Source organism: Equus quagga, chromosome 7, assembly GCF_021613505.1.
Source record: "Equus quagga isolate Etosha38 chromosome 7, UCLA_HA_Equagga_1.0, whole genome shotgun sequence".
Taxonomy (NCBI): domain Eukaryota; kingdom Metazoa; phylum Chordata; class Mammalia; order Perissodactyla; family Equidae; genus Equus; species Equus quagga.
In genome coordinates this window covers 78,230,115-78,251,988 of record NC_060273.1, presented here as the reverse complement: position 1 = coordinate 78,251,988, position 21,874 = coordinate 78,230,115, and the positions used below count along the sequence as shown (strand labels likewise).

At 33.9% G+C, this 21,874-nt stretch overlaps 1 protein-coding gene across 3 annotated transcripts in view; it reads left to right on the top strand.

Annotated features, from left to right (window-relative positions):
- Positions 1-21,874, top strand: part of ANKHD1 (ankyrin repeat and KH domain containing 1) — a 115,247-nt gene that overhangs the window by 18,150 nt on the left and 75,223 nt on the right. For all 3 annotated transcript variants that reach the window (XM_046667151.1, XM_046667152.1, XM_046667150.1), the window contains exons 2-7: positions 8,560-8,713; positions 13,403-13,559; positions 14,764-14,911; positions 15,597-15,744; positions 17,506-17,739; positions 19,851-19,945. In XM_046667151.1, coding sequence (XP_046523107.1) covers positions 8,560-8,713; positions 13,403-13,559; positions 14,764-14,911; positions 15,597-15,744; positions 17,506-17,739; positions 19,851-19,945 — 936 coding nt within the window. The remainder of the gene's footprint in view (positions 1-8,559; positions 8,714-13,402; positions 13,560-14,763; positions 14,912-15,596; positions 15,745-17,505; positions 17,740-19,850; positions 19,946-21,874) is intronic.

Sequence of the window (21,874 nt, the reverse complement as noted above, 5' to 3'; positions counted from 1 at the left end):
ATTTATTGAGCAATTACCATGTGTTAAGCACTATTGTGTAGTTCTACATATATTATCTTGCTTAATCATCAATAACTTTGTGATATAGTTACGACTATCTTTATTTTATAGCTGAGGAAAATGAGACTACGAGAGGTAAAACAATTTAGCTAAGATCGCACTGAGTGGTAGGCTGGTATTCTGAGTCCTTGCTCTCAGTCGTTATGCTCTCCTCTCCTTACTGGTATTACCTGGAGGTTTAGGGGTGTATGAGGCTCTTTTTAACTTACTAAAATTGAATATTCCTTTGGAGTATTCAGTTTATTTTCTATTTAGAATAGTAAGCAGAAGCCAAGACTTCTTTCTACCCTCAGTCTTACCCATTTATTATGATAAGGAAAATACAGAGTAAAATTTCTTCTTTCAACATTCAGCTTTTCTTGGCCTCAGTTGCCAGACACTTCATTCCTTGTGACTTTTCCAGTGAGTATGTGAGCAGTCTTTTTTAAAAACCTGTTGTGGGGACTGGCCCCGTGGCCGAGTGGTTAAGTTCACGCGCTCCGCTGCAGGCGGCCCAGTGTTTCGTTGGTTCGAATCCTGGGTGCAGACATGGCACTGCTCATCAAACCACACTGAGGCAGCATCCCACATGCCACAACTAGAAGGACTCACAACGAAGAATATACAACTATGTTCCGGGGGGACTTTGGGGAGAAAAAGGAAAAAAATAAAAAATCTTAAAAAAAAAAAAAAACCTATTGTGGCACAAATTTTGTTCTATGTGTGCTGGTTAGAAATAATATAGATGTAGCTGCCAGAAATACAACATGAAAGCATGATTTGTCCATCTCTTTAAGAATTCTGGCAGAGAGGAGCTAGTGGGCTTGATAATCTATTACGTTTAATTTGAAATTTAAAGAGGTTTTTTCCTGACATTACTATTGTTGTTAAACTGCGACACTGCGATACTTGTAAAGTCTCTGCTTACTTCGTTGCTTAGTATTTGTTTTAGTTATCCTCCATTGTTTAGAGATTCATTTAATGCAGTTTGGTGTGGTGAAAAGGGTGTGTGAGCTTTGGAGTCTGAAATACGTGGCTTCAGATCCCTGTATAGTTCTGTGATTTTGGGCAAGTCACTTACCTTTTCTGAGTTTCAGTTACTTAAAATGGAGATCAGTTAATCTACTTCATTGAGTAGTTAAGATGATTGAACAGAATAATATATGGAATATGCTGATACATATGAGACATTTTATTAATGGTGGCCTATTTTTTTAAAGCAGTTAATGGTAGCTATTATTAAAAAAAGGCCTTCCTTTCTCTCATTTTTAATTAGAGATTTCAAAAAAGTAATAGTCTATATTAAAACTACAGTTTAGAAATCAAGTTTTTGTAGTTGAGCAAAGTGGAGTTAATTTTCTCCAGTTTTAAGTTGGAATTAGGAAAAGTATGATGGTTCTCTCTTGTGCTGTGTAAAGCTGAAATCAGCTTCAGAAATTTCAAGATAGCATTTATGGTATTTTTGTGTTTTTTTTTGTTTTTTCGGTAGGGAAGATTAGCCCTGAGCTAACATCTATGCCATTCTTCCTCTATTTTGAATGTGGGTCACCACCTCAGCATGGCTGATGAGTGATGTAGGTCTGCACCCAGGATCCAAACCCATGAACACTAGCTGCCAAAGCAGAGTGTGCTGAACTCAACTATTACACTGCAGGGCTGGCCCCCCATTTATGTTTTTTGAGAAGAGGATTGTGGGTCCAAAATTGGGAATACAGTTTTCCTTGTAGAAAAAAATTTAAAAAGTTTTTATGTTAAGGAATAAAGCCTTTTCATTCCACTGTTTCAAGATATTGTTGCTGATTATATTGGGCCTTACAGTATCAGCAAAACTCATTCCTAAATTTATCATTATTAGGTTCTGAATTATAACTGTGTTACTTTCTCCCTTTGAGTGGATCTTGGGGCCTATCTGTGTTGGATGCTACTGTTGAAACTTTTGGAATACTGTGTTTTTTGCAAAAAGGAATTGCTGTGTCCTTCACTAATTATCTCTTGGAACACTGACCCATCCTTTTTTGCTGCTCCAAGTCGAAATCAATAGTAAGCCATCTGCATTCTAAAATTGGTCTAAGTGCCAATTCGGACTTCAAGTGGTGGATAGGCTTACGTTGGGTGAGGAAAGGTAAGATATGTCGGTCTATCCAAATATAAACTAAATAAGAGAAAAGAAGAAAAAAAGCAAGTATATTTTTTAAAATGTATATTTTAGATGTTTATTTAGCTTCTTATTTTTAGTTATCAAATCTGAAGTTCTTAAGGGAGCCTCATGTTTGAAGGTTTGTGAAAAGAGGTAGTGTAAAATAAAGATTTAGCCTTCCTTTGAGTTTTTTCACAGCTCCAGTTGGAATTCATGTGAGAGATGATTATTCTTAAAGATTACCAGAAGCAAAATTTGTAGCTACTATTATTTTAGTCCCTAACTCAAAATACAAATTTATTTAACATGTTCAAAATAAAAATTTTGTAACTCATTTATCTTTTAAAAGTCATTCTATGTAAAATAATGTATTTCTGATTTATATTTGAGAGCTTGGTTGTGGTATTTATTTGTTTGTTGCTTGATATAACCACATGACTAGAGAATAATAAGAATATATAGTGTACATGTTTTATGATAGAATGTTCTTTTTTAGTAACCTATTTTCTCTAACTAGCAATTGCTATTTCCAGAAATATAGCCTTAGAAAAGGTAACAATTGGTTATTTACAAATGTATAAGTGAGATTTTATTTTACTATTATAACATTTAAAACATATTAGTAGTATTGAAAAATTTTTTTTTAAGATTGGCCCTTAGCCAACATCTGTTGCCAATCTTTTTTTCTTTTTCTTCTTCTCCCGAAAGCCCCTCATTACATAATTGTATATTCTAGTTGTAGGTCCTTCTAGTTCTTCTCTCTGGGTCGCTGCCTCAGCATGGCTTGATGTATGGTGCTAGGTCTGCGCCCAGGATCTGAACCGGTGAAACCCTGGTCCGCTGAAGCAGAGCACGTGAACCTAACTACTTGGCCACGGGGCCAGCCCCAGTAGTGAAAGTTTTAATTATAGCACTGCTTGCTTACACTTGCTAGAAATTGTTATTGTAGTGGAAGCAAGTTTTGGCCAAATCATAGCTGGGTTGATAGATGATTTTTCTAACTAGATTTTGGCCAGGGTGACTTAGTTGTTTTGGGTGATAATAGCTGAGTCTGTTGTCAATTTCCGTAGTAACTGTTGCCATCCAGTGGTTCATTTCTGAAATATCAAATGGATTTAAAATGGGACAAAATGCTTGTTCTCATTTTCCTCCCCCTTTTTGCTTAAATTCTAGTTAAGGCTGAAAACCACACTCATTCTTTTAAAATAAGGGAGGGAAAAAAAGACTTGAGAAGGATGACAAAAAGTATTTGCCTTCAGCATTTTAGAAGAGGTTACCTATTAGAGAACAATAGGTAGTTTTTTGTGGGCCAGATTCCGTCTCATCCTTTTCCCTCCCACTTTTTATTTTTGTGCCTAATCAGAGGTAGAAAAAAAATCTGCAATGTTTAAGACTTGAAAAAACTTTCTTGCCATTGGCAAAAACAGTACCACTATTGGTGGATATTTTGTTTGCTGCTGAATGTAGCTGCAGGATAGTGATAGACTATGTAACTGTATCGTTAGGCAATAAGGAAATTTCTGTGATCCTTTAGCTGTATGTAAGAAACTATGAGGATTTTAAAGTCATTTGCATGATGAAGACTAATTTAATTAGATTATCTTGCACTTATCCATTATACCATTATAGACTTTTTTGTACTATATCACCAAGCCCTTTACATTAAATGTACAGAATTGGTTTTATTTAATATTTCCATGTAGCTATACATGGTTTCCATCTTGTCTGGCCATATATATTTTGAGGTAATGCTGTTCTGAATTGCAAGAGTATATGTTTCAGCAGGTTTATCAGGTAAAATATTTATGAACTGCCAAAAGCAATTCCCCAAGTATTCCCAAAGTAATAGGCATGACTGGATATTTTGTCCTTTTATTGATTCTACATTGAGACAGGCGTTTAAAAATTTTAGAGAGGGTAGGACAAAGGAAATATTAGAATTGAGTGCTTTTTGGCACATCTGATTGACACAGATGTGTTCAAATCATTTATGTATGTAGTTATGTATCACTATAACTCATCCTGGGAACTTAAGATTTTTCCCACAAGTGTTGTGGATATTTAAAATTTGATCTTCTGGGCCAGAACTTAAATAGAAAATGCCTAAAACTACATGGAAAAGTCAAGTGAATCCCACAAGAAAAAAAATTTTGTAACTATGTGAGGTGATGGATGTTAACTAAGCTTATTGTGGTAATCGTTTCCAATATATACATATATGAAATCATGTTGTGCACCTTAAACTTATACAGCATTATAGGTCAGTTATATCTCAGTAAAACTGGAAAAAGTAAAATGAAAAAAAAAGAAAATTCAAGTGAATGCTGGTAAAAATGCAGTATCATTCTTCCAGTTTGAAAAAGCATAGAAGATAGACACTGTGGTGAGGAACAGAACAAAAGAGTTGTAGTTACATAGAATTATATTCTAAAGATTACATTTATGTAATGTTTATTTTCAAAATGCTTTTACTTTATCATTTCATCAGCACTATAAGGTAGGTGGGGGAGCTGTTGTCTTTGCTGAGGAAGAAATGGAGTGTCAGAAAGGTTGAGTGATATGCCTGCAGTCACACATATGCCTGGCGGAACTGGCACTTGAACCTAATTCTTCTGCTCTCTGGTGCAGTATTCTTTCTATTACGCTTTGTTGCCTGATTGAAACTCCAACTTACATGCATTCTAAGATGTAGGAGAATTAAGCTCAGTAAATTGTCTTGTGAACTGTAATTTTCAAAGAGAGTTTATAAGCACTCTGAAGGCAAAGGGCACATCTCTATTTTGTGTTTTCCTTTTGAGCTTGATTCTTCCCAAGCACTTGGGAATGTGCTGTCTTGTGTACGTGACACTAACAATACTGACACCCAGGATGACATTACTACTGGTTCTCTTCCCGGTGGTGGTGACCAGGTAGAGAGTGAGCAGTGTCATCTTTTACATGGTCTTACTCAAATCTATCCCTGGTTGTTCTTTCTAGCTGAAAGCCATAGTTGTACTCTAGGTACCTTATGGTTTTTTAAAAATTGAGATATAATTCACAAACCACAAAATTTAGCTTTTTTTTTTTTGCGGAAGACTGGCCCTGAGCCCACATCCGTGCCCATCTTCTTCTGTTTTATATGTGGGACACCTACCACAGCATGGCATGCCAAACGGTGCCATGTCTGCACCTGGGATCAGAACTGGCGAACCCCAGGCCGCCAAATGGAACGTGCACACTTAAGTGCTGTGCCACCGGGCCAGCCCCAAATTTAGCATTTTAAAGTGCATGGTTCAGTGGTTTTAGTACAGTCATCCCTTGGCATCCACAGGGGGATTGGTTCCAAGACCCACACAGATCCCAAAATCCCCAGATGCTCAAGTCCCTTATATAAAATGGTGTAGTATTTGCATGTAACCTACGTGCATCTTCCTGTGTACTTTAAATCATCTCTAGGTTACTTATAATACCTAATACAATGTAAATGCTATGTAAATAGTTGTTTACTGTATTGTTTAGTGAATAATGACAAGAAAAAAAAGTCTGTACAAGTTCCATACAGATGTAACCATCATAGGCCTTTTGGTCCATGGTTGGTTGAATCTCTGGATACAGAGGGCTGACTGTATATTCACAAGATTGCACAGCAGTCACCGCTATCTAATTCCAGATGTTTTCGTCATTCCAAAAAAACACTTCAGACTCATTAGCAGTCACTCCCATTTCTCCTTCCCTGACTCTTCAGGCAACTACTAATCTGCTTTCTGTCTCTATGGATTTGCCTGTGCTGGACCTTTGATATAATGGAATCATGCAATATGTGACTTTTTGTGTCTGGTTTATTTCATTAAGCATAATGTTTTCAAAGCTTATCTATGGTATAGCATGTGTCAGTACTTATTCCTTTTTATGGCTGAATAATATTCCATTGTATGGGTATACCACATTTTGTTTAACCATTTACCAGTCGATGAACATTGGGTTGTTTCCACTTTTTCTCTATTATGCATACTGAAGCTATGAACTTCTATGTACAAATTTTTGTATGAACATGTATATTTTTAATCCTCTTAGGTATATACATAGAAGTGGAATTGCTGGGTCATATGGTAATTCTATGTTTAATTTTTGAAGACCTGCCAAACTATTTCCCACATGGCTGCATCATTTATATTCCCACCAGCAATATATGAAGGACCTTACGTTTCTTTTGAGAGTGGACTATTCATAACTTTCCAAATGCATCTTTGAGCCAATTTTTTATTTCATTCCCTTCCACCTCCACCCCCATGTCTGACCACCTATTGAAATTCTGTGCTTCCTTCAAAGCCCAGCTCAAATGCTGCTACTTGTGCACAGTCTTCTTGGATTTCTGGAGCTGGAAGTGACTTCTCTCTAATGCATATAGTTGTACCATTTATTTTTCTTTGAGGCCATTTGTGATAGTTGTTGGAGTCTTTGACTTATTTCTTTTACCACATTTTTGTACTCTCATGGTGCTTCATATAAAATAGGACTTCAGTAAATATTGGAGAAATGAATGGGAGAGAACTGGAAATCCTTAACTTGGATTTTTAAAATGTTACATGATGCATATAATCTGTATTTGTCTCCATGATATGTGTAATACCACATTAAACCAATGCTTTTTACAAAGTAGAAATGTTAACATCTAAACACCATCTTTAATTAAAAATTCCAGAATTTAGAACGATAGTTTTATCTATCCCCACAATTGGCAGGTAAATATATCTGCAAATACCTAATAATTTCTTGGGCTTGCAACAAGCTCTTTCTTGTACAAGCAATTACTTTTCAATATCATTTGACAACTAGTAGTCTACATTTATCTATTGGCATGGATCTAGAATGGCATCTTTGTAGTTACATATCAAAGAAGCTGTGTTGCAACATAGTACATTGCTCAGTGTTATTAGATTTGAAGTTAAGATTTATTTTGTAAAATTATATCACTAGGTAATAAAATATATCCAAGTCATTTTAACTTTCCTGTCTTTATTAGGATATGTTTATTTGGTGTCCGTTGTGAAAACTGATGACTAACTAGCCAAATACACCAAATAATGTAGTCCAAATTCTGTGGTCCTTTGTTTATAAATTTGTGAGATAGTATTGTCTAGTTGTTAAGAGCACAGACTCTGTAGCTATATGGCCTGGATTTGAAACCTGGCTTTGCCATTTATTAGCTGTGTGACCTTGGATATGTATATAACCTTTCTGTTGCTGTTTTTCTATCTGTTTACAAATATGTTAACTTTCCTGGTTATATATATTTACATAATATAGACATATATAAGTACATAAATTTGTACTCCTGATTATATACGTGAGTACTCAAGTTCGTGTTTACTTACATAAACATATATTTTTAACAAAATAAAGACCATACTGTTTTGAATCTTGCGGTTTTCACTTAATTTTATGAATGCTTTCTCATGCCATTAAATATACTTCAAAAACATTATGTTTAATGACTGCATAGTAGTTCATCCTGTGAATGTACAAAATGTATTTATCAAATTCCCTATTATAGGTTTTTCCTCTTTATTTTTGGAATTTTAATTAATGCTGCAGTAAACATCCCTGCACGTTTTTGTCTGGCTTTCAGATAATTTTTTAAGGATACTTTCCTTAAAATGGAATTACTAGGTCAAAGGGCACGAGCTTTTTAAAGTATTTTGATACACATTTCCAAATTCCTTCCCAGAAAGGTTGTGCATATTTTATTTAAGAAAATTTATTTAGAATTAACTTCTTTGAAATTAGAGGGTTACATGTTTATTTTCATAAGTTGATTTTGCTTATACCATTCATTCATTTCAACAAATATGTGTTGAATACCTACTATGTATGAGGTATTCTTAGGCCCATAGGATAGAGCAGTGAAAAAATAGGGATGGTTCCTAATCTCATGGAACTTTCTTGTCTGTAGAACTCCAGATATTTGGCAGTGGATTAAATCTTACTTTCTTTTGTTTAAGAGTCAGAATTGAATAAGTTGATTAGAAGAGAGAGAAAACTGTGCCTTAATGACCTATCTGTGTGTCTTTTTACTATCTAGTCCTATATACATCTTTCTAGGGACTGTGTTTACGTACTTGTTTCATTAAAAAAATGCTGCTTTTCAGGCTCTGTGCTAGATATAAAAAATAAAGTGCTCTCCAGGAAACTTGAATCTGGTGTGGTGGTCTGGGTTGTACCTGTAGTCATGTCTAAAGATAAGCAGATAGTTGGGAGGCTGCCTCAAAGTCCCTTGTTTCTACAACAATTTATCTGATTATATACTTAAATTCCAAATCAGAAATCATATTACCTTAAATTGCAGTTATTCTAACAATATCGAGATCAGTTTCATGGATATTGCATCTTTAATTCGTAAACAGGTTGAATCATTTATTTTGGACCAAGAAGATCTGGATAACCCAGTGCTTAAAACAACATCAGAGATATTCTTATCAAGTACTGCAGAAGGAGCAGACTTACGCACTGTGGATCCAGAGACACAGGCACGGCTAGAAGCATTGCTAGAAGCAGCAGGTACTTTATTTTTTGTTTTATCTTTTTCGTCTCTTTAAAAGTCTAGATCTCTTTACAAAGTTATATAAGATCACCCCAAAATTATATAGCATTATGTGAAAATTAAAATTTCTGTATAATTTATTATATTTTTTTCCTGAAGAAAATGTTCACATTTTATATTTAAAAAATTCTTGATTGAAAGGTTTTTGTGTGTGTGTAAGTGAGGAAGATTGTTGCTGAGCTAACATCTGTGCCAATCTTCCTCCATTTTACATGGGATCCCACCACAGTGTGGCTTGACGAGTGGTGCTAGGTCCGACCCCATTATCAGAACCTGTGAATCCCAGGCTGCTGAGGTGGAGCAGGTGAACTTAACCACCATGCCACTGGGCCAGCTCCTTGGTTGAAAGTTTTTAATGAGTGATTTCTGTGCTCAACAATAACATTTTTAAGATATTAGATAATCAGCTAGCTATCAAGGAAAACTTATCCATTACCGCTTACATTATAAAATAAAAATGTGGGAGGTAAATTTAGTTCATCAAATTATGAATCTTTTGTCCTAACTGATTTAGGGAACTCTGCATATGATTACTTACTTATTCACTTTAGTCTATGTGTAACTTAATTATAGATTGCTATTTTTCACTTAGAAGACAGTTAAATGAAAATTGAACACAAAATTGGATCAGAATATACCAAGCCATGTCAACTTCTTGTTCTGAAGTAGCAAAAAAGAAAAATCTGTGATAAACTTTCTCAAAATAATGTATACTTATCACTATTTTATATTATACAACCTGCTTGTTATTTGCTATGCAAAGTTTCCATTACACTATAATGAAAACCTTTTATCTCCTAAAATTGTTATAAGAAGGAAGGTAACTTTTCTAATCTTTGTATGTTGCTTTTGGGATATGTTCACTTTGTATGACACTCCCTTTATTTACTTATCAAATAGAAATATTGGGGCCGCCCGGTGGCGCAGTGGTTAAGTTCGCATGGTCCACTTTGGCGGCCTGGGGTTTGCTGGTTCGGATCCTGGGTGCGGACATGGCACCGCTTAACCAGCCGTGCTGTGGTAGGCATCCTACATATAAAGTAGAGGAAGATGGGCACGGACGTTAGCTCAGGACCAGTCTTCCTCAGCAAAAAGAGGAGAATTGGCATGAGTTAGCTCAGGGCTAATCTTCCTTAAAAATAAATAAATAAATAAATAAATATATGTGCAAGTTATACACACACAAGAATTTAATCTAGAAGAATTTATTGCTTACTTTTAAAAACAGTGCCTATAAATTTGTTAGAGTAGCATATATACCTTATGGCGTGTTAAAGCTATTAAAATGCAGAAAATTCAAAATCAAAGTTTAAAAAAGTATAGAAAATTTTATTCAGTCTCTGAGTACTTTAATGAGCGTAATATTAAAGATGGGTATTCAGAAAAATCACAGCAGCGTTTTAGCACAGTTCATATTGAAGGAAGTAAAACAGTATTATATTTGACAAAATAATTGACTAGGGGAAAAGTAAGAGCTAAAATAAATTGAATATTTTTATATTATTCTTGGAAAGACATAGATATTATGTCAGGAATGTGTTTACTTGATATCATCTTCTTATTCCTTTAACTTTGTACTGTTTTGGAAAAGCATAGGTATAATTTGTAGCAAATTAACTTTTAGTCCATCTGACGTATGTTTTTGGAACTGATAGAAACGTAAAGTTAGATTGCACAAAATAAGTATCCAGCAGAAGATTGTTTAATTTAGGGCAAGACTAGTAATTAAAAACAAAAAAAGGAATAAAGATGACATTAGTAATTGCATTGGGTGTCCCTCCCTTAGAGCCTAATTTCTTGTGAGTCTCCTAGTTGTGATTTAGGGATATACTGTATAACATTCCTGAAATGGGAGTGCCTTGGCCAGCTCTAATTTTTTTTCTGTGCTTTGGAACCTTACATTTGTTTTGCTTCGAGCAGAGAGAAATGTGGAGAATAGGTGTTTCTATTCTCCAACTCTTCTCTGGACTAATTTCCTTTCCTTCCCAGACCAAGCTTTTTTACTGGTGGTGCTACATCTTTACTCTCTGGTTTATGTGATTCCCCCAATTAAGAGTTTTAAACTCATCTGTCTTTTTTCTGGCCACCTCATGATTCTTGCTCAGGGCTGGCTCTTTTCTGGTGCATTAAACATTTTTCTTTTCCCCTTTTCTCTTGGTTCATAGTAAGTCTGGGATAAGCTGCAAGATAGCTTAGAATTCCTTGTTTTTCACACCCGTATTAGAGAGAATAAACCTTGAAAATGATGACTTCCTGTCTTCCAGGAGGTCTCAGAAACTATTGAATTTTAAAACTTTGTGTTTTTTGACAATTTAAACATTGGGTATTGTTGGATATGATATTTTGTCTGAAGAAATTGTCAGATGTATTTCAAATGATGTGCTCCTTTCTAAGTCCTGTGCAAGCTGATTGTTTAATGAAATACTTTCTTTTTGTGTTTTAGTATTTTCATTTGCTTTTTGGACGTTGTGTTGAGCCTATAACATTTAAGAGGAATTTTTCGTCTTATAGTTGTGTTTTCAGTTATGAGAATGTGTTAGACATTACTAGACTTCTTAAGGATGATAGAATTCTTGACACTATTTTAACTGAAAAGATGAAGTTGAAAATATTTTTTTCCTTTAAGATTCTTTGAGATTCTTAGACAAAATTAAGATCATTTTAAGAATTAAAAAAATTATTTTCTAAATTATAAATGTAATACATATTATGCAATAGCTAAAGCTACATAAGATGTATTAAGTAGATTATAAAGCCTTCCCATTGTCAAGGTTTACATCTACTTCCAGACTTTTTCCCTTGTGGTTATATAAATAAATGTATATTTTTAAATATGCATAGTTTTTTAAGAAGTGAAGTAGGGTCATATTATACAAAATATAGTTTTCTTTTTTTCATTTAATGTATTGTGAACATCTTTCCATAACATGATATATTGATCTTTCTTCTTCTTTTGTAGGGTAAGATAATATTCTCTTGCTTCGATGTGCCATAATTTATTTTACCAGTTCCTTAGTGAGAGATATTTAGCTTATTTCCAATTTTTCAAAATCACAAATAATGTTATAGTTTACATCCATGTATATATATAACTTTTCTTTCTTGTGCAAGTATCTTTATAAGACAAATTCCGAGAAAGTGGTATCACTGGGTCAGAGGATATTTGCATTTAAAATTTTATAACTGTTGTCAAATTGGTTCCTCAAATTTATACTAGTATACAATCCTATTATCAGTTTCTAAGAGGGCCTCACACCTCAGTCAGTTTTTTGTCAATTTCATAGTTTGCATTCATTTAATATTATCAGTAAGTTGTGAGGTAGCTCTTTATAAATGATAATATAAATTCATTAGGTGTTGATTTTTCCAGTTTTTATTGTGCCTTAACTTTATTTATGGTGTCTTTAAGCATATAGAAATTTTTACTGAAATTAAAAATGTTTAATATCACATTTACTAATCTTTTACTTCATGGCTTTTGGGATTTGGTCTCATGCTTAGAAAAGCCTCTCCTACATCAGCATTAGAAAAATACTACACAGTATAATAGTACTTTTCAGGTTTTATTTTTTACATTTAGATCTTAAGTCTACCTGGTATTTATTTTTGTGAATGATGTGAATTAGAAATCTTGCTTAGTTTTCAAATGGTAGCCAATTTCTGAAGAGTGTTTATGAAATAAGCCCTTCTGTCGCCACTGATTTGAAATGTCACCTTTATCATATATTGAATTCACAAATGATCTAAGGTCTTTTTTTGGCTTCTACTATATATCCTTGATATAATAATCTTTTTTCTGTTCAAGTGTCATACTGTTGTAATTTGCATAACATCATAATACATTTTATATCTCATTGGGCAAGTTTTCCTTTTCTTTTTCTTTTTCTTTGTTCTCCAAGATTTTATTGGCTATTTTTATCTCATTTTAAACAGTAACAGGCAGTGATATTGATATTATCAAAGAAAGTTTCTCTTACAGTAGTGACTGATTCCTCACTGAATCTAGAGAAAAAGATTTATTGGCACCTTAGACATCTGATAGTCCTACCAGACTGTGAGCTCTGTAAGGACAGAAACTATACCTTATTTCTTTTTGTCTCCCTCATGTCTGGCACATCATAAGGACATAGTAAATGTTAAATATAAGAATGAATTTATTTGAATTTATAATGTTGTCCCAGAAGATGGTTGTAGGTGGCTATTTGGCCAAAGGAAGAAACTATTGGATTGTTTGTTATAATCTTACAGAATATTCTGTAATCTTACTTCATTACTACTGAAAATAGTATAGACAACTGTGATCCTGTACTGGAGATCTTATGCTATGACTACATGTATATACTTTGAAAGAAATCTCATTCATTTGCTACAGTAAGCATCATATTAAGTTAGATTTGGAGTTAGGTAGAGGACGTTAATGTTATGTGCATTGTAAAGATGGAAAAACTAAAACATAGGTGGTTATGTGATGGCTTTTCGACATTAGTGGTGAAATTAAAATTATCAGCCTATATTCTGACTGTCAGCCTCATCTATGGAGACTATGCCATTTTTGCCCTAGATAATAGTTTAGAAATATAATTACAATTTGCACTTCTATGCTTTTTCTTCCCCTGCCCTACCTGATTGATTGATGGACACCTAAGGAATTGGCAAATTGTCAACTGCTGATGGTAAAGCTTTTGCAGATCCTGAGGTACTCCGGAGACTGACATCCTCAGTAAGTTGTGCACTGGATGAAGCCGCTGCTGCACTGACACGAATGAGAGCAGAAAACAGTCACAATGCAGGACAAGTAGATACGTACGTGTTTAACAACTTCTGCTGGGTATTAGGTATTTTCTTGAGTGGATTTTGGGGAAGTAGTAAATTTTGGTAAAATACATCTTTTGGAGGGGCTTTTAAACTTTAGCTGAATGGATACTTTATTTTAAGTGGATATATATATTTTACAGTATATGGATATAAAAATGGATATTATGTTTTTATTCTTGCATTCTTCTCATAATCATTGAGCATTCTTGTGGAATATACTATACTGGAGTCTGTGAGAAATCCAAACTGAATAAGACCTGCTTTCCATTTCTAAGGAAGTTACTTATTCTAAAGGTTATAAAGTAAACTTTAAACTGAATGCTTGAGTAATAATAAATGAAATAAGTTTCTAATGCAATATTAATCTGAGTTCTTGCTACTCAAATATGGCATGGACTAACAACATCAGCATCACCTCAGAGCTTATTAGAAATACAGAATTTCAGGGGCCTGCCCAGTCGAGCAGTGGTTAAGTGCGCACGTTCCGCTTCGGTGGCCTGGGGGGTTTGCTGGTTTGGATCCCGGGTGTGGACATGGCAGCGCTTGGCAAGCCATGCTGTGGTAGGCGTCCCACATATAAGAAAGGAGAGGAAGATGGGCACGGATGTTAGCTCAGGGCCAGTCTTCCTCAGCAAAAAGAGGAGGATTGGCAGCAGTTAGCTCAGGGCTAATCTTCCTCAAAAAAAAAAAAAAAGAAATACAGAATTTCAGAATCTGCATTTTAACAAGAAACATGGGTGATTTATATGCACATAAAAGTTTGGATTCACTGATTTTGTTAATCATTCTGCAGTAAAACTTTTCCTTAGCTTTTCACCTTCTACTGTTACCAAATAAAAATTTAAACCATAGGATTATATCCCAAATGTCTTTGGGAATTGTTACATTAGTAGAGTTTAAAAACTTGTGCATCTAGTGCTTTAAAAAACTTTATTTAAAATTTACTATAACAATATGTTAGGACATTTTGAAAGAGAAAAATGACAGCTATTTTTATATTCATTTTCTGGCTTGGTTGACATACATGAATAATTAGTATTGCAAACAAGATGCTCAGCAAATGATGTTCATACAGTTTTTTTTCTTACTATATCAACAGTTTTATAGGTGTGACTTTATTTTTAATGTAATTTATTATTATAGGACCCTGAGTCTTTCTGTGTTGATTAATTGTTGATGGTTTTGTTTTCAGTCGCAGTCTGGCAGAAGCTTGTTCAGATGGGGATGTGAATGCTGTTCGTAAATTGCTAGATGAAGGCAGAAGTGTAAATGAACATACAGAAGAAGGAGAAAGCCTGCTGTGTTTGGCTTGTTCAGCAGGGTATTATGAATTAGCACAAGTAAGAAGGAATATGCTTCAGTGTTTAAAATTGTGGAACGATTTTGATGTTTTATTTTTATCATTAATAAAAGAAATTATAATTAGAGGCCAAGGTCTTTTGCTTTTGTCAGTAAGTAAAATAGAAACTGATACATAATTACTTTCGTTTCCTGTACGTGCAACTGGCATGGTCCATTTTTCTGCCTCTTACTTAAAACTAGTCCTAATGAATAAGGAACACATAGAAATAATAATAATATTTTAAACTTGTCTTTGGAAATAATATACAACTATAATGGAAAGTAGTGATATATTTTCATGTCATCCAAATTATCCCAATTCTTTCCTCCTGTTAGAACAATATTGGGAAATAGCCATGTGTTTACCATTTAGTTTTTATCTGGTGAGTATAGTTTTGCTGTTCTCTTGCTAGATAATCCCAAGCATAACACAAATTTTTTGACAAGAGCAGTTACATTTTATAATAGGAAGGCTAATGTGGTTACCTACTTAAAGATTAATATGTAATGATGTTCTAACCTGGTGTTTTGAACTGGCATGTTTTTCCAAAAGGTGATTATTTTTTATTTCTCCTCAGCCCGCCCCCCCCAACACAGTATCTTCCCAGATTCAGTATATGCTCTAGAAATGCTGTTATTAGTAAGAATTGACTATTTCTCTCTGTGTATATATGTGTTTTAAAGGTATTGCTTGCTATGCATGCTAATGTTGAAGATCGAGGGAATAAGGGAGACATAACTCCCCTAATGGCAGCATCCAGTGGAGGTTATTTAGATATTGTGAAATTATTACTTCTTCATGATGCAGATGTCAACTCCCAGTCTGCAACAGGTATGTAGTAAATGTGTTAATTTTAGGAAAGTAAATTGATATAATTAATTATAACTGTAGAGATAAAAATTTGATTCCTAGGGAAAACCAATTTAAACCTACAGAAAAATCTTAACCTTTGTTTAAAATCTCTGAGTAAAACACAGGTTAATTTGATATCGTCAGAAGTCTTTAAAACACGCTTAGATTCTCTTTGGTCAAGATTGACAGTTTTTCTGCTGGGGACAATCTCTTTTTTGCCACAATGATATGTAATGTATAAAGAAGCAAAATTATGAATTCTTTCTTTTTAAATTCTTTATCTCATTTAAATATAACTCCCTTGACTTTAGATTATAGATTAACCTGAGAGTATTTACCCTGTAATAGAGTTTTTTTCATGTCATGTGTACTGATTGCATTTACTAATAAGATATTCTTGTGGCAGCATGAAAGCTACTCTAGTAAGGACTACACTTTTAGTTGTTTATGCTTCCCAAACTCATAGACAGAAAGAGCCTTGGTCGTATGTCTTAAATTATACGTATAGTTTTAGTAGTGAGATTCCTTGGATTTAGTGAGGCAACCAAATGGTTTAAAAAAAATTTTTTAAATGAAAGCATATCAGTGTTCCATACTATTAAATAAATATTAAATGTAGCCTAATTTATTTTTAAAATGAGCAAGACTTCCTAGAAGGGAAGCTAAATGAAAGTAGGTCATTTTGCTGATCACATTGTCTTAGTTGTAGTAATATTAATATGCATAATGTCTGAGATGGTCAAACAGTTGAATTCTGAACAAATTGGGTTCTGAAATGATAGTTTCCTTGCTGAAACTTTAAAACAATCTTCTTCAGTCTCATACTATTGGATGGTTAAATCATCTTCCTACCACCTTTAATAAATATCCTTAAAGCAAAATCAGGAAAGAAATAAGTGTCAAACCAAGGGATAATGAGCTTTTAAAGAAATTTTTCTTTTGAAGGAGTTATTCTGAGGGGGATTTATATCTATCTCGCTGGGTCACATAAATGTAAATTAAAGGTATGTTTCGGTGGGCTGGCCCTGTGGCTGAGTGGTTAAGTTCATGTGTTCTGCTTCAGCAGCCCAGGGTCTTGCCACTTCATATCCTGGGCACAGACATGGCACTGCTCATCAGGCCGTGCTGAGGTGGCGTCCCACATAGCACAACCAGTAGGACCTACAATTAGAATATACAACTATGTACTGGGGGGCTTTGGGGAAAAGAAGAAGAAGAAGAAAAAAAAAAGAAGATTGGCAATAGATATTTCCTCAGGTGCCAATCTTTAAAAACAAAGAAAAGATGTTTCAGGAGGAAAATGTACCTAAAATAATTAATTGTCTTATGAATAAATCTGTAAAGACAAAGGAGAGGTGAGAGAATGTTAAGAAATCAATATATGTAAAAGAAAACGTTGTGTTTCTGTTGTACAGTGTTGAAAGAAAAAGGAAGAATTTTGAATGATACATTAGAATATTTTTGATAAAAATATGCCGAAAGTGATTTTTCAAGATGGCACTTAATCTTATTTGACAAGCTAAGGAAATATGAAGAGAGTAAATTGGCCTGTTTACAATAAACTTTTTAATTAGTAAGAAAATTAAGATGATGCTTCTAACCAATACATCAAAAAAACTTGAGATGATAGTTCTAGTGGTTTATATATGGGAATTAAAGAGGTAGACTAGAACAGTCGTAGCATAATCATAATTGTCTTTGTTTTATCATAATTTTGTATTTCTTTTTGTTCTTTGTTAGGAAACACTGCACTAACTTATGCCTGTGCTGGAGGATTTGTTGACATTGTGAAAGTACTACTTAATGAAGGCGCAAATATAGAAGATCATAATGAAAATGGACATACCCCCTTAATGGAAGCTGCCAGTGCAGGTCATGTGGAAGTTGCAAGAGTTCTTCTAGATCATGGTGCAGGCATCAACACTCATTCCAATGAATTCAAAGAAAGTGCTCTTACGCTTGCATGCTACAAAGGTACTCTATATGTGTATAAATATTTATAGTTTTTTTTCATAACTACTTTGAATATTTGAGTATTGAGTATTTGAGTTAATTTTATATTGCTTATGTTTTCCCTGTGCTTTAAAATTATCTAGTTTGTCAGAGATTATATAGGAAGTCCATTTTAGCCTGTATTTCCTGAAGTATAGTTTCACAGTGTATGTTTCTCTATTATTTTAATTTAAATTTATTCAATTAGCTACGAAGTCAACCAAAACTCTTAGCACAGATTTAGAGGGTTTCCATTCTTTAATAACTTTTGTTTTATATGATTTTTCCAACCTTTATTTAAAAAATAATACACACTCAAATAATAATAATAATCACACTTGATACTGAAAACCTGAAAAATACAGAATAGCTTAAAGAAATTTTAAAATGACATGTAATGCTACTGTCCAAAGATTTAAAAAGCCTATGAACAATATTTTAGTATATTTACTTCCAGTGTTTTTATTAAGTACTTTTACAAACAAATATATATATTTAAACTAAATAATCATACTCGAACACTGTTTTATAGTCTGCTTATTTTATTTAGCAGTACATCATGAACATTTTCCCATCTCAATAAATATTTTTGTAATACAACTTTTGATGGTCACATAGTATTTCACTATTTCAGTTAGTGAATTTGGCTGCCTATGTCATAAAACCTAAATGAATAATGATTTGAACAAAAGAGAAGCTTTTTCTCTTTTACATAAAACAAGTCCAAGGGTAGGCCATCTAGGGCTAGTGTGGCAGTTCCATTGTTGTCACGATCTCAGCACTCTGTTTCTCCACCATCCTAGTATGTGACTTCTATCCTCAAGGTTACCTACAATCCAAGATGGTAGCTAGAGCCCCAGCAATCTATATTCTGGGAAGGATGAACAGGGCAAGGGCAAAATGGGTAGTGCTTTCCAATTTAGTAAGCTACCTTTAAGGAGTCTTCCTAGAAGTTCTGCCTTATAGATCCCACTTACATCTCATTGGCTACACATAGCAGCAAAGGAAGGCTGGAAAATGTAGTCTGTTAGTCAGGGATGTTGCCACTCAGATAAAATCAGAATTCTGTTATTAAGGAAGATTGAGAGAATGGATATTGAGTAAGGAACTAGCAGTCTCTGCCAAATACATCAAATGGATGCACCATAATTGCCTATTGTTGGACACTTGAATTGTTCCCAGTTTTTCACTATTATTAAAAACACTGTGATAACATCCTTGTGCAGACATCTTTGCCTAATCTCTGGTTATTTCCTTAGGATAAATTCCTGGAAGTGGAATTGCTGGGTCAAAGGGTATGGACATTTTTAAGGCTTTTGATACATATTGCCAAATTGCCTTCTAGAAAGGTTGAACCAATTTACACTCCCACCAGCAGTGTTTGAGAGTGCCCTTTACCCCACCCTACACCCTCACCAACACTGGGTATTATCATTCTTTTTAATATTTGCCATTTTGATAGTAAAAAATGGTGTCTCATTTTAATTTGTATTTGTTTAATAGGAAGGTTTAATATTTTTTTCATCAGTTTAATATTCATTTGCATTTCTTTTTTGAATTACCATTTCATGTCCTTCATCCATTTTTCTACTGGAGTGTTTGTCTTTTTCTTATTGACTATTAAGGCTTTTTATATATTAAATGTGTCAAGAGGGTTGAAATTATTTTGGAGTTTTCTGTGCCTATTCATTGCCGCAGTGAGTTTATGGTTATTATTTTAAAGTTGTTTTTCGGAAAAATATGATGCAAACATACTTTACCTGGCATTCTGTTTGATTTCAGTGTTTTGATTTGATAGTTTAAATAGATTAAATCAAAGAATAAATATTATTGCTTTACTTAACTTGAATTATGTGCTTTGGACTAATTCAATCTTTAAAGCCTAGATACCTTGGTGTGAGCCTGGTTATTATTTTGGATTGGCTTTGTAAAACTGTCATTGATTTATTTATTGAAAGCAAAATAAGTTCTCTTATAAATTTTTATATAGACATCTGAAAGAAAAAGTTTCCCCATTTTAATACTTATGTATTAAATTGATACTCAGTTGTTTAGAAATATATTTTTAAAATTTGCGTTCTTTTTTTTTAAAGGCCATTTGGATATGGTTCGCTTTCTACTTGATGCTGGTGCAGATCAAGAGCACAAAACAGATGAGATGCACACTGCCTTAATGGAGGCTTGCATGGTAATTTAATGTTTTGTCTTGTTTTGTTTTTTCTTTATTTCTTTATTGCATGGTAATTTTAAATTGTACTCACTTGAGATTTTATGGGAAGAAAAGGTCGTGTGTTTAAGACTTTGAGAATTATTATTTTTTTCTTTTTGGAAAACTAATATGAGATCAGTAAAGATTTGAAAATTTTGTACATTATTATAGAGGGAAGGGGAAGTATTCAATGTTTTGTTGAACTTTTGATAGTAAATCTGTCAATGTAGGAAAGAGTACAGAAGGCAGTCTTGGCTAAGTCATGTCTAATACACTGATAGACTTTTATTTTCTTCTCAATTTTTTTGTTGGGTAAAATACATGTAACATAAAATTTGCTATCTTAACTATTTTCAAGTGTACAGTTCAGTGGTATTAAGTACATTCATAATGTTGTATGACCGTCGCCCCCAACCATCTCTATAACTCTTCTCATCTTTTAAAATTGAAACTCTATACCTGTTAAATAACTTTCCATTCCCCACTCCTCCCAGCCCCTAGCAATCACCATTCTACTTTCTATGATTTTGACTACTCTTAACTACCTCATATAAGTGGAATCATACAGTATTTGTCTTTTTGTGACTGGCTTATTTCACTTTGCTTAGTGTCCTCAAGGTTCATCCATGTTGTAGCATTTGTCAGAATTTCTGTCCTTTTTTAAGACTGCGTAATATTTCATTGTATGGATATACCACATTTTACTTATCCATTGATACTTGGGTTCCTTCCACACTTTATCTATTGTGAATAATGTTGCTGTGAACATGAGTGTACAAGTACCTGTTCAAATCTCTGCTTTTAGTTCTCTTGGATGTATACTGAGAAGCGGGATCGCTTGATCATATGGTAATTCTATTTTTAATTTTTTGAAGAAGTACCACCATCCTGTTTTCCATAGTAGTTGAACTAGTTTACATTCCCACCAATAGTGCTTTTGTTCTGTTTTCTTTTATGAGTTTTATGGTTTTAGGTCTTTGATCCATTTTGAGTTAATTTTTATATATTGTGTTAGTAAGAGTTCAGCTTCATCCTTTTGCATGTGGATATCCAGTTTCCCCAGCATCATTTGTTAAAAAGACTATCCTTTCCCAATTGAATGGTCTTGACACCCTTGTCAAAAATCATTTGACCATATATGCAAGGGTTTATTTCTGGGCTCTTTATTCTATTCCATTTGTTTATAGTCTGTCTTTATGCCAGTACCCCTATGTTGTGATTACTATAGCTTTGTTTAAGTTTTGAAATCAAGAATTGTGAGTACTCCAGCCTTATTCTTCTTTTTCAAGATTGTTTTGGCTATTCAGGATCCCTTGAGATTCTATATGAATTTTTTTTAAAAGATGGCACCTGAGCTAACAACTGTTGCCAATCTTTTTTTTTTTTCCTGCTTTTTCCTCCCCAAAATCCCCCCAGTACATAGTTGTATATTTTAGTTGTGGGTCCTTCTAGTTGTGGCATATGGGATGTTGCCTCAGCATGGCCTGACGAGTGATGCCATGTCCACGCCCAGGATCCAAACCGGTGAAACCTTGGGCTGCCGAAGCGGAGCATGCAAACTTAACCACTCAGCTATGGGGCCAGCCCCCTCTATATGAATTTCAGGATGGGCCTTTCTGTTTCTGCAAAAAACACCATTGGGCTTTTGATAGGGATTGCATTGAATCTGTAGACCACTTTGAGTAATATTGACATTTTGACAATATTGAATCTTCCAATCTGTGAGTATGGAATACGTTTCCGTTTATTTATGTCTTAATTTCTTTCAGCAGTGTTTCGTAGTTTCCATTGTACAAATATTTTACTTCCTTGGTTAAGTTAATTCCTAAGTATTTAATTCTTTTTGATGCTATCGTAAATGGAATTGTTTCTGTAAAATCCTTTTCAGATCGTTCATTGTAACGGTAT